This window comes from Mustela nigripes, chromosome 1 (assembly GCF_022355385.1).
Source record: "Mustela nigripes isolate SB6536 chromosome 1, MUSNIG.SB6536, whole genome shotgun sequence".
In the NCBI taxonomy this organism is placed as follows: Eukaryota; Metazoa; Chordata; class Mammalia; order Carnivora; family Mustelidae; genus Mustela; species Mustela nigripes.
The window spans coordinates 168,724,602-168,738,613 of NC_081557.1; the positions used below are offsets into that span (position 1 = coordinate 168,724,602).

Here is a 14,012-nt window from a genome sequence, read left to right on the forward strand (position 1 = left end):
CTTAGATTGCTCATTCTGAGAGAAGCCAATCCCATGTTGTGAGGATAGAAGAGACCCGTGTTGAAAAGCCTTCAAGATGGGAAAGAATTAAAGCTTACAGTCAACAACTGGCACCAAATAAGTGAGCTATCTTATTAGACCATCTAGCCTGTCAAGCTTTCAGATGATTACAGCCCCACTTGACTGCAACCTCATGAGATCGAGTAAAACCATCCCGCTGATTCATTCCTGAATTCTTGACCTGTAGAAATTATATGAAATGATAAATGTTTATTGTTTTTAAACCACTAAGTGGTAAGGTATTGGCTAAGCAGCACAACAAATTCATACTACTTCTTCTTAAAGAAAGAAATACAAATAGGTATGCCATTGGATCAACTACCTTCATTAACAACATAATACTGTTGCTATATGAGCGACTTAGAACTCAAGCTAAGTAAATAATGGATCAGGTTTTTGTTTTATTTTAATTGAGGCATAGTTTACATAGGTGAAATACACACATCTGAAGTGTATAATTTCAGTGAATTTTGACAAATTTTGCAAGAACATGCACCACATAAGTAATAACCATGATCAACAGATTTAAAAAATTTCCATTACTCTGGATAGTTTTCTCAAGGCTATTTTGAGTCAGTTCTTACATTACTCCTTCCCCCAACCAGAGTTGAGTACAGTTTTTATATATCTATCACCATAAGTTTTGATCATTCTAGAACTAAATAGCAAACAGACTATGTTCTTAAAATAATAAAATTTTTACATGTAAAAATTATAAAAACATATTTACTAAAATAAGGTTAAGGTATTTCTAAATATATAGAGAAGTCACTTTTATTATGGATGGTCAGGTCAGACTCTTCCAAAGAAGCAAGTAAATGGGTATGCCTCGTATCTGCATCTTTCATTCTAGAGATCACTTAAGACCAAATCATTTAGAGTATCAAGGAGCATATTTTTATACAGTTAATTTGTTTTGCTTTTATTAAATAGCTACCATTTAACAATATATGTATTTTTTTCCTCCCTCAAAAAAAATTTGTTTTCATCTAGGATATAGCAGTGATTAAAAAGCAATGACCAAGAATGAGAATATTTCCTTAAAAGAGGATGGATAATTATAATCATATAAAGACTTATGGCAAGTATTTTTCATTGGCTTAGTACTACTTTCTTTATTCATTAAAAGGATATTTTTTTATAATTTTAAGATAATTTTAGAAACTTTATAAAAATTCATTTAGTAGTATATTTGTAATAACATATATACCACATACTCTTCTTGCCAAGAATGCCTGAGACAGAAAGTCAAGTTACTGAGTCATTGAAATAATTGAATGTAAACTATATCAGTAAATTCTATCTAAGCCATGGTTATTATTTCTCTCTACCCTTCAATATGGCCTTTCCTTAACACAGTTCACTATGTCCCTAGGAATACCAGCAACCTATTAGTAGTTACTATGTACTACTTACAGGAAAATACTCTTAATCTCAGCTAGATAAATGCTTAGTACGGGAATAACATTTCAAATTTTCATATATATCCTCTTTAGGAATTTTTTTTTGTCAAGTACTTTGTAGAATGCCTACTTCACAAAAACTGAACACTGGACAATGTCAATTTTGAATTTCTGTGGGGCCTGTGAATTAAATTTCCTAAAATAAAAATTTGCACCTGGATTTTATCATTAAACAAGTAACAGAAGAAACAAAAACTCTGCAGTTTCTTGTTATGCCTTTTTGTTTGCCAATTTCTGCTTTTCATTTAATTGCCCTGATATTACACAGTACCTCACAGGTTTCCTCTCTCGAAGCAAGTCTTCTAGACTCCGTTCACAGTGTTCAGCTACCACCACCAGTCTTTCTGAGTAAAACAAAGCAAATCCACTTTACATTTGATTAACAAAATGTTTAATAATAAAATAATATAGTCCATTAAAGATATTATAGTACTAATAGCACTGTAAGAGTTTTTTAGACTCTACATTAACTACATAATTACCACATCTGTACAACAGAATAAATGTATAATAAAAGAGCACATTAAATAATAATTTCATGTCATCTTCTGTTTTTGTCTAGAGTTTCTCCCATGTGCACCAGGAAAAACAGATGGAAAGTTTTACCTTTGGAAGAAAGAAATGACCCTTCTTCTGACACAGATTAGGGAAAGGACAAACTTGGATGAAGATACAAAGAAATTTTGATGTGAAGGGGAAATTGGGAGCTGGGGACAAATTGTCTTGGCAGTCTGGTTCAAACACAAGGTTTTGCAACTGAGTTCAGAAATTTGAGAAAAGTAGAAATGTTCTGAATCATGACTATGAAGAAAGAACAGAAAATTGGTTTGGGATTATTTGTAACATCATGGGACCTGCTGAGATTAAGTAATAATATAAAATTTTGGTGGGCACCATCAATATTATGATGTAATTTTTATTTTTCAACAGATAAAGAATTAGCATAGTTCTGAGAGTCAGACCATACATTTTTTTTTCTCATCATTTATCCCTAGTGACTAACACATTGTTTGACACATTTAAAAAAAAGATTTTATGTATTTATTTGAGAAAGAGAGTGAGAGCTCTCCCCATTGGGCAGAGAGCCTAATGTGGTGTTCAATCCCAGGACCCTGAAATCACAGATGGGGCTGAATGCAGACACTTAACCAACTGGGCCACCCAGGCACACCCCTCATTTTTTTAAATCTTTTTTTTTTTTAAGTTTTTATTTATTTATTTGACAGAATGAGAGACAGTGAGAATGGGAACACAAGCTGGAGGAGTGGGAAAGGGAGAAGCAGGCCTTCTACAGAGCTGGGAGCCCGATGTGGGGCCCAATCCCAGGACCCCAGGACCATGACCTGAGCCACAGGTGAGCCCAACAACTGAGCTACCCAGGCGCGCCTCCCCACCCCCATTTTTTTTTTTTTTAAATGAATGCATGTAAGAGGAGTGAGAGAATATAAAGGAGCTTACAAGTGTTTGGGAATTTGATAAGGTCATTTCAGGAGAGATCACAAGTTTAAAAGAAATTGTGGAGTTTTGTGAATATCTATGCAAATAAGATGAGGAATAAGATTAACACAAAATATGGGAGGCAGACTAGGATGAAACAAAGGAGAGTGCAAAGAGATTGGGAATACTGATCACTGCAAAGAGTTTTGATGAAAATGAAAAGTAGGAAAGGTAGAAAAAACGAGAGAACAGGCTATGGGAAAGGAGAATTCCATAGTAGGAGATCCAGCAAAAGGAACAACTCTCAGTAATAACTGGCTCAAGGTAAGGTCTTGCATGTGGGAGTTGAGATGAAGGACAGTGGTACACAGGCAATCCTGTAAGGTATGAGGGCAGTATATTACACGGGTCAAATTTTGGAAGCTGAAACTCTCTGAGGGGGTAGCATTATACAGAATGATTTGAAACAGAAAACAAAAAAGCTCTAAATTAAAGTGATCACTTTCAGATGAAAGACTGCAAGTGATCTAAATAAGAACTTAAAGAAAACTAAATTTGAAAGACTAACACGGGGGGAAAAAGGAAAAAAAGAGTAAGAAAGAGAATCAGTTCTTCAATAAAGAAAAAAACACAAAGTTGACCTTGAAGCAATTATGTAGTTAGTGTAGCTACATTCCTTTGCTTTCATCTTACAACATTATGCCAGTTTTCCTAATACCTATTTGGCTGCCTCTCCTTAGTCTCCTCTGTACAATGGCACTCCTAACTGAAATGCTTCGAGTTCCTCTACTTTTGATTCGGGGTCTTCATACTGTGTTTTCTCTTCATTTACTCCCACGGCTGAAAATCTGCAAATTTTATTTCAAGCCCTGAACTCCCTTCTGCACTCCAGGCTTTTATAGAAAATTTCTCACTTTAATATAAAAGTCACCTCTGAACTTATACTTTGCTCCTGAAACCTGTTCTTGAGTCTTCAGTAAATGGTACCACCATCCTGCCAGCTCCATCAGCTAGAAACTTAGGAATAATCCCCCTTTCTCAAATCCAAACAAAAGTCCTGATATTTCTGTCTCCCAAATGTTTCCAAAATCTGTAGTTTGCTCCACACACCACACATTGAGTCCAAGTTAGGATCCTCTTAATATGAGAGGAGAGTACGATGTGCCTTAACTTATCTCACATTAATTCTTATTACCATCCATCATATTTTCATACTAAAGTCTCAGTGATAAAATAATAATAAATCCAAATGTCCTCTTTAGTTTCATCTTTTGTTACTTTGGCTTACCAACTTCCAGTCATGCTAGCCTTCTCTACCACATCTTGCTTAAGGTATTAGCACATTGGTTCTCATTGTCTGAAATGATCTTCCTCGTTCTCATCTCCCAGCTAACTCCTATCATAAAACACAAAGGTTAAAAGCACAGATGCTTCCATCTAAGCTCAAATTCCAGGTTTACTACTCATTAGCTAGGTGACCTTGGAGAAGTTTGCTTCTTTTTCTATGCCATAGTTTCCTCTTCTATAAAATGAGGGAAAAAATAGCACCTACCTCATAGAGTTAGTTAGATTGAAATAAGTTAACATGTAATAGGGATCAAGAATAGTGCCTGGGGGACGCCTGGGTGGCTCAGTTGGTTGAGCAGCTGCCTTCGGCTCGGGTCATGATCCCAGCATCCTGGGATCGAGTCCCACATCGGGCTCCTTGCCTGGCAGGGAGCCTGCTTCTCCCTCTGCCTCTGCCTGCCATTCTGTCTGCCTGTGCTCGCTCTCTCTCCCTCTCTCTGACAAATAAATAAAATCTTAAAAAAAAAAATAGTGCCTGGCACATAAGTATTTGCTATTATTATTATTCATTCCTTGGTTAAATATGACTTCCATAAGGAACACTTTACTGGTGCCCCCAAATCAATTTGCTCCTCCTATAATATAATCTATTCTGCACTGTACTTTTCTTCAGTAGCACTTACTTCAACTCTAAGGATTTTTATACATTTCTATTTAATGTCTTTTTAAAAAAAATTTTATTTATTTATTTGACAGATCACAAGTAGGCAGAGGCAGGCAGAGAGAGGGGGGAAGCAGGCTCCCCGCTCAGCAGAAAGCCCGATAGGAGGCTTGATCCCAGGACCCTGATATTATGACCTGAGCCAAAGGCAGAGGCTCAACCGACTGAGCCACCCACCCAGGTGCCCCTCTATTTAATGTCTTTTTTCCTCCACTACATAATACGTTTCATGATGGCAGGAACATGTTGATCTTGTTCTAAATGTATCATCAGTGTCTAGAACTGGCACCTCAAACATATTAGTATCTAACATAAAAATACTTGTTGACTAAATGAGCTTGAGCAAAGGTATGATGTAACCATTACAAATGAGTAAGAGTCTTATGTGAAGATAGTCATTATCTAAACAGAGATCTGTCCTGTGTTCAAAATTATATGCCTACATTATAAACTAGGCATAATAAGTCCTCAATAGTGCTGATTTTAATATAAAACAAAAACATCTGAGTTCATTAATATGTGTATTTTCCATTAATTTATAATTTTAAGTAGGATATTAATAAATGTCCATATCCATGAGAGAGTTTCGAAGTGTTTGGCACTAGCCTAATTGGTCAGGTTTAAAATAATTTAGAAAAAAAAAACTGTCAGGCTTCTTCTAGAAACTCCTTCAAAATATCATAAAGCAGAGTTTGCCAAAGTTTTAGGATTCTATGGAACTCTGAACCATTATTTTAATACAGTGGAGACATAATCCTTGGCAAAATATCAAAGTTTCTCCCGGAGGTAATGGAATGTACACCAAAACAATGTTTCCAATATGAACCATTTTTTCAAGAAATCATTAGAGAGTCTTCATCGTGAAACTCTGGACCACTGTTTGAAAATAACTTCTGTTTGTTATAAAACAATATAGTTTCACAGAATAAAATATGACAAAAATATCTGGGAATCACAATGTGCCAAACAAAAGTCAGCAATGTAGTGGCATTATTTATAAAAAACAAATGTGACACGAAGATGAACTTTAAAGAGTGGAACAAACAAGAACTGTGAAATAATCTTTCTTCTAACAAATATTTGATGAATGCCAAATATCACTGTAGTGTAAATACAGCCTGAACTATATGCTTTAGGTCAATGCTAAAAAACTGAAGAGAGTACAATATTAAGCAAGAAAGATTTAATAAAGGAGTTAATGAGGAGAAGAACTAGAAAAAAGATTTAAATAAAATTTTTTTAACTTAAAGAAAGGTAAATTGTGAGTGTGTTAGGTTATTAGATAACAGTAACTGTATCATTCTTTTGTTACAATAAAAATTGAGGCTAGCTCATCACTTTTTAAATATAGTATCTAAATAAATGTTTAGATAGTAAAACCGACAAATACAAATTCTGTTCTTAAAAACCAGGTATTGTGGGGCACCTGGATGGCTCAGTGAGTTAAACCTCTGCCTTCGGCTCAGGTCATGGTCTCAGGGTCCTAGGATCAAGCCCTGGATTGGGCTCTCTGCTCAGCAGAGAGCCTGCTTCCCCCTCTCTTTGCCTGCCTCTCTACCTGCCTCTCTGCCTACTTGTGATCTCTCTCTGTCAAACAAATGAATAAAATCTTTAAAAACAAAACAAAACAAAACAAAACAGTATTGTTACTAGGTTACCGGATGGTTAGTTTTATAAGTCAACAGAACTATGCTATAGTTTTCAGTTACTCAAATGCTAATCTAGGTGTTACTATAAAAGTATATTGCTATGGGGGCACCTGGGTGGCTCAGTGGGTTAAAGCCTCTGCCTTTGGCTCGGGTCATGATCCCAGGGTCCTGGGATCAAGCCCCACATCGGGCTCTCTGCTGAGCGGAAAGCCTGCTTCCCTTCCTCTCTCTCTGCCTGCCTCTCTGCCCAATTGTGATCTCTGTCTGTCAAATAATAAAATAAATAAAATTTTTAAAAAAGTATATTGCTATAAATGATCAAGATCTATAATCACTTCAAGTAAGGAAGATTATCCTAGATATTGTGGGTGATTCTGATTTGATCATTTACAATGATTAAATAGCAGGATTGAGACTTTTCTGAAGAAGAAGAAATTCTGCTCATGGACTGCAGCTTCAGCTTTTGTCCAAGTGTACAGCTTATCCTTGATAGCCCGCCCAACCCCATGGTCCTGAATATCCTACTGGTTCTATTTCTCTCATGAAACTCTGAACCAATAGACACACTAAAGTTGAAAGGTATATGCAGCTAGAGATATAGAATAAACTATAGGTCCTTAACAATGCTATTATTCTTTACCTGAATTTTCACATCTATTAATTAAAATAATTTTATTTTTTATTTTGCTAGCAGCCACTGAAAGATTTCTGGGTAAATAATGCCAAATAAGGGTCGTCTGGGTGGCTCAGTCAGTTAAGCCACTGCCTTCAGCTCAGGTCATGAGCCCAGGGTCCTGGGATCGAGTTCCACATTGGGCTCCTTGTTCAGCGGGGAGCCTGCTTCTCTCTGCCTCTGACTACAGCTCCGCTTGCTTGTGCACTCGCACACTCTCTCTCTCTCTCTCTTTGACAAATAAATAAATAAAATCTTTTTTAAAAATGCCAAATAAGATGGGAAGAGGGGTGCCTGGGTGGCTCAGTTGCCTAAATGTCTGCCTTTAGCTCAGGTCATGATCCTGGGGTCCTGGGATGGAGCCCCTTGTTGGGCTCCCTGTTCAGAAGGAAGCCTGCTCTCCCATTCTCCCTGCAGCTCCCCCTTCTTGTTCTCTCTCTAAATGGATAAATAAAATCTTTTCTAAAATAAACAAACAAACAAAAAAACCAAAGTGGGATGCATTATCATTTATAATTGTCATTCTGCTTCTAAACACTGCTGAGATATCAAGCTCAAAAGAAAAAAGAGAAAATGTATTAACTTAAATATTTTCATGCTTCATTTTTTTAAGATATTTTGATCAACTTTTCTTTTAATAAATCATGTTCCTAAATTTTAATAAAAAGGCCACTATTCTTGAGATTCAATACTTCATCCTGAGTTAGGAATAACTGACATCACCTTGAATCAGTTTTGAATAATCTACAGAAAACAGTGAAAGCCTGAATTCTGAGCTAACCTAACATGTGAAAACATGTTACTAAAATAGACCACATGTCACACATAACAGCAAGTGAGAATGGGAAGGTAGGGGAATTGACAATGACAAGATATGAGATAGCTGCATAGTAAGAACCAAATAAAAGGGGAAAAGAGAAACAAAATCAAAATTCTTTGAGGAGACAATGGAGTCCAAACCAAAATCATGTGGTGTTACATCATTAAGAAATACATGTTGTTCAAAGGGACTGTAGAAGGGAAATTTCTTCTATTTTTTCAACTTAATGTAACTGAAATTACAGGAATGCTTTGGAACAAACAGACCTTTATATAAACGTACTTTAATTCAGCAATTTATTCCTTATGCGTACAATTTTTCAGGACAATGAACACTGCCAATATAAACAAGACAATCAAATTCCCTAACCTTTTGACAATCACTAATATCTTCATTCTAGGCAGCCAAACTTAAAATATATGACTACTATACATATCTATGACCCATGTTACCCTAGAAAAGAGGACTACTGAGATGTAGGAGCAGGGGAAGCAGAGTAACCAGCAATATGGGACTACCCAGATTATTGAGCAAGCTTCAACACTAACAGAGTCTAATAGTGTCTAAGGAGATCATTTTCTACCTGACACTGATAACTAAAAAGAAAGAGGGATTACGTCATAAGGTTCTCCCAAGTTCAGTGTTTACAGAGGCTCAGTTAGGTAGAGGGAGGAAAACAAGGAGCTCAAGAAACATCTAGGACAATTAAATGAAATATTCCAAGAAAACAAAATCTAGGGAGAACTGGATAGAAGCTAAGAGTCCAGTCAGATGATGTGAAGATCTGCATAGGTTTCCAGACACAGTGGAAAAAAATAAAAAAGTCACTTTAGGATACAAGAATGAAGAAATCCTAAGAACTAAGTGGCAAGAGTTTGGGAAGACAGGCTACTTCAAAACTGCAGATGGAAAACAGCAACACTAATTATGGTTACCAACTACAAATGATAATGAGGATCTAATACTATTTCCAAGCTTTGCTTGGAGTGGTTTTGACACTGGGCAGATGTAACAACTGTAAATTCTTCAGAATTTGTAATTAGATTGGTAGTGGTGGAAAAGGTGATTGAGACATTCAGGTATTGACAATATATATCAATTGTTCAGTGATATAAAATACTCCAAATGATTCCTATAATTTCAAAATATTTAATTAATGTCATTGAAGCCATTCATCAAATAAAACCTTCGGCAAAGAAAAAAAAAGTTTTAAAAAAACAACAAACTTGCCAAAAGTTCCTTTCTAAACATTTGGCAAATGGCTAGAGCTGTCTATAAGGTCTCCTGTGGGTACAGCTACCATTTGTCTTCATGGCTATATATAGGCAAATCAGAAAAAGCACCTCTTCTCTCAGAATGAAATAGAGAAAAAGACTTCAGCTATTCCTTATTGCATTAGCTAGAAGGTTTTGTGCAAAACTCTACAGTTCAGTGGCTCTGAATGTGGGTCTCTGGATTGGTAAATACATGATATGGCACACCTGTAGATACTGGTCAAATCAACTTTGGAGGGCTTACTGCCTACATTAGAATTTCTCCAGATCGTCTTTAAGTAAAGAAGAAAAATTCTCTCCATGTAGTTGATACTCTGCATAAGTGCTTTTAAACCCTTTCTTTACATTATGAATCCTTTTTGAGAATCTGATTAAAACTTGGACTCATTATCCAAAAAATGGTTGTGTATAGACGTACACACACACACAATTGTCTATATAATTTCAAGATCCATAGATTTCCTTATGTCCATTCATAGGCCCCTGTGGCCCTCAAGTGCTATTTCAAATGGCCAAATTTATTTTACCTAATGCTCACCACAGAAAAATTGGGACAAGAGGCTACAGAGGTTTCCACTCAGAGATCAACACAAGAAAAATAAAGCAAATTTAGCCAGATGTGTTGAGAACACTGCCCATAATAACAAATATCTCAGATCCCCATAACATAGAAGTTTCTATATAATATCTCTATATATCACCTGAACATACAATATATTATATGAGCATTATGAACCTTGCAACTGATAATTTTCCAGATTTAAGTAAAAATTTAGAAATTAATTTCTTAATATGCTGCTTCATTATGAATGTAATTTGAAGCAGATTAATTTCCTTCTTTGCCTTGACCTATAAGAAGTCAACAAAAAAAATTTATAGTCCATGTGAAGAAACTAAGAATTAATATTATCACTTATTATCTTACACTGTTTGCTTTCTCCCCATCCTGATTATATTTTTTCATGTATATACTGTATACACAAAATATTATGTATATGTACATATAATATTGTACGTATGTCAATTTTTAAAGAAAAATTATAATATGAAATGTAAATTCCTTTAAAAAGAATAAAAATGGGGGTGCCTGGGTGGCTCAGTGGGTTAAGCTTCTGCCTTCGGCTCAGGTCATGATCTCAGGGTTCTGGGATCGAGCCCCACATTGGGTTCTCTGCTCAGCAGGGAGCCTGCTCCGCCCACCACCCCCCCACCTCTCTCCCTGCTTGTGATCTCTGTCTGTCAAATAAATAAATAAAAATCTTTAAAAAAAGAATAAAAATGATTATGAATAATATTAAGATTTGCTTTCTTAGGAATATGTCAACAGTAAAAGGCCAGCACATCTCTTGAAAATCTGCTATTCCTTTAGGCCACTGGTACCATTAAAATAAATGAAAGTAAATAAAACTTCACAGACAGAAAAGCTACCCTGCTGTGTTCTGGTCTCCTATCCCACTAAAACTCTCTATATGGGGGTGCCTGGGTGGCTCAATTGTTAGGCGTCTGCCTTGGGCTCAGGTCATGATCCCCGGATCTTGGGGAATGAGCTTACATTGGGCTCCTTGCTTGGCAGGAGGCCTGCTTCTCCCTCTCCCACTCCCCCTGCTTGTGTTCCCTCTCTCATTGTATCTCTCTATGTCAAATAAAATCTTTAAAAAAAATTAAAATAAAATAAAAAAATAAAACTATAGGAGTCTGATGAATATCTCCATTCTTCAATGTAGAACTCAACATTGTTTCATTTGTACTCCCATAGCATAGCATAGCACATTGTACATCATCTGCTGTAAAACTACTACTATATTAAGATCATGTTTATATTTTTTTCCTCAACTATTTCTAGAGGGATCTTATCTTATTCATCATATATCTGGCATCTAGCACAAGGGGGGCCATAATATTAGGCATAAGACTGTTAAAGTATTTTAACACCAGTGGGCTGGCATTTTGTATGCCAAAGCACAGGTAAAAATGCCAGAGTAGACCAGAAAGACTGGTTCCTAAACAAATCTTCAACTCATCAACATCTTTAAATTAAAACTACATTGAGATATCACCTTACACCAGTTAGAATGGCCAAAATTAGCAAGACAGGAAACAACATGTGTTGGAGAGGATATGGAAAAAGGGGAATCCTCTTACACTGTTGGTGGGAATGCAAGTTGGTGCAGACTCTTTGGAGAACAGTGTGGAGATTCCTCAAGAAATTAAAAACAGAACTTCCCTATGACCCTGCCATTGCACTCCTGGGTATTTACCCCAAAGATACAGATGTAGTGAAAAGAAGGGCCATCTGTGCCCCAATGTTCATAGCAGCAATGGCCACGGTCGCCAAACTGGAAAGAACCAAGATGCTCTTCAACAGACGAATGGATAAGGAAGATGTGGTCCATATACACTATGGATATACCCAACTTTTGTAGCAACATGGATGGGACTGGAAGATATTATGCTGAGTGAAATAAGTCAAGCAGAGAGAGTCAATTATCATATGGTTTCACTTATTTGTGGAGCATAACAAAAAGCATGGAGGACATGGGGAGTTAGAGAGAAGGGGGTTGGGGTAAATTGGAAGGGGAAGTGAATCATGAGACACTATGGACTCTGAAAAACAATCTGAGGGGTTTGAAATGGCAGGGGGGTGGGAGGTCGGGGTACCAGGTGGTGGGTATTATAGAGGGCACGGATTGCGTGGAGCACTGGGTGTGGTGAAAAAATAATGATACTGTTATGCTGAAAATAAATAAATGGAAAAAAAAAACAACAACTTTATTTCCATCCTGGTTTTCCGTTAGTTCTGCCCTCCAAGTTTATTCTTTGTGGAGAGCGACCCTTATGGCCTTAATAGGACCCCACCTACATTCCCTCTTGAAAGGTTAGGCCAAGGCTGGTCAAGGTTTGCTGATGTTTGTGAATAAATCAATCAAAGGCAATCTTGCATAGTAAAGAAGGTCCTAACAGAATAATGTATACTTTAACTTGTCTGTGTGTGTGAATGTGTATGTGTACATACATATGAATATGAAAAATCACAGTTTTTTATCATCTACAAGACAAATCTTTTTACCACCTTCTTTCTGAGACCTCCTGACATACCTAAATATTCAAGACACTAGATATATATATAACCCTATATATATATATAGGGTTAATTTTTACAAAGTATTTTGTTAGAAAAATTAAATACATTTCATTGAAATGCATTTAAAATAATTTTAAGCAATGGAATCTCAGCATGCAATTGAGTTTCCAAAAATAATTTTAAAATAGTTAAAATATTGCCACCATAAACATGTTTAGGGGTGGTATAAATTGGATAATTGTGTCTCTCCCCTCCACATCATTAATATGTTAAGATATAATCCCCAGTGCAGTGGTGATTAGGGACCTTTGGGGTGGGACCTTTGGGAGATAATCAGGTCCTGAGTGCTCTGTGCTTTTGTTAAGAGACTGAGAGAACACCTTGGCTTCATCGACCAGGTAAAGGTAATTGCCAATGAGGAAGTGTGCCTCACTAGATATGAATCTGCTGGTGCCTCAGTCTTGGACTTCCCAGCCTCTAGAACTGCGAGAAATAAATGTTTGTTGTTTATTAGGTTTATGATGTTTTGTCAAAGCAGTCCAAATGGACTAAGATATGGGATATGGAAGAACCTGAGTATATTACTAAAAATGCAGTAAATATCTTCCTGGTGAAACACTGACTTTTTAACCAATAGGATTCAACTTTTTTACTTTAGTTTTCTCAATTGAATTTTACATAAAAAGACTAAAGCACCTCCAAAAAAAAAAAAATTAGTGACTCCCTTTACATTTGGAAATAGCCCAAATTACTTTCAATCATAAAATACATTTAAATAGATACTTTCAAAATTTCTGACATGAGCACTTTCATTTTCTTTTTACAGAAGGAAAGAAATATGCTTAAGGATAGGTGGTTTCCCTGAAAGAGAAAATTAAAAATACTTATTCTCAGATCTGAAAAACACGAATCCCTCAAAATGTAGTCATTTGTTATTTTATTCACTCAACCAACATTTATTGAATGCCTCCTGTGTGCTCAGTGCAGTTCTGATTCTGAGGTTAGAGGTAAAAGTCATTAGCCCCCCCTTCTTTAAGATTTTATTTCTTTATTTTAGAGAGAGAGAACACACACACACATGCACATCCAGGCAGGTGGGGAAGAGGAGGAGAGGGAGAGAGAGAATCTCAAGCAGACTCCTGGCTGAATGTGGAACCCAACACAGGGCTCAATCCCAGGACTTGGGACCATGACAGGAGCCAAAACCAAGAGTCAGACACTTAACTGACAGTCACAGGGGTGCCCCGGTTTTGTCTTTTTTCTTCAAAAAACTAAGAATCCTCAGAAGAGACAAATTAAATAGAAAATAATAAAAACTCTGGAGTATTATGCCTCAATCAGAAAGCATGAATACCCAACTTTTGTAGCAACATGGATGGGACTGGAAGAGTGACTGCTGAGTGAACTAAGTCAAGCAGAGAGAGTCAATTATCATATGGTTTCACTTATTTGTGGAGCATAACAAATAGCATGGAGGACATGGGGAGTTAGAGAGGAGAAGGGAGTTGAGGGAAATTGGAAGGGGAGGTGAACCATGAGAGACTAG

General features: G+C 36.5%; 1 protein-coding gene across 2 annotated transcripts in view; it reads right to left on the minus strand.

Moving 5' to 3' along the window:
* Positions 1 to 14,012, minus strand: part of TBCK (TBC1 domain containing kinase) — a 211,109-nt gene that overhangs the window by 189,274 nt on the left and 7,823 nt on the right. For both annotated transcript variants that reach the window (XM_059376957.1, XM_059376946.1), the window contains exon 3: positions 1,795 to 1,867. In XM_059376957.1, coding sequence (XP_059232940.1) covers positions 1,795 to 1,867 — 73 coding nt within the window. The remainder of the gene's footprint in view (positions 1 to 1,794; positions 1,868 to 14,012) is intronic.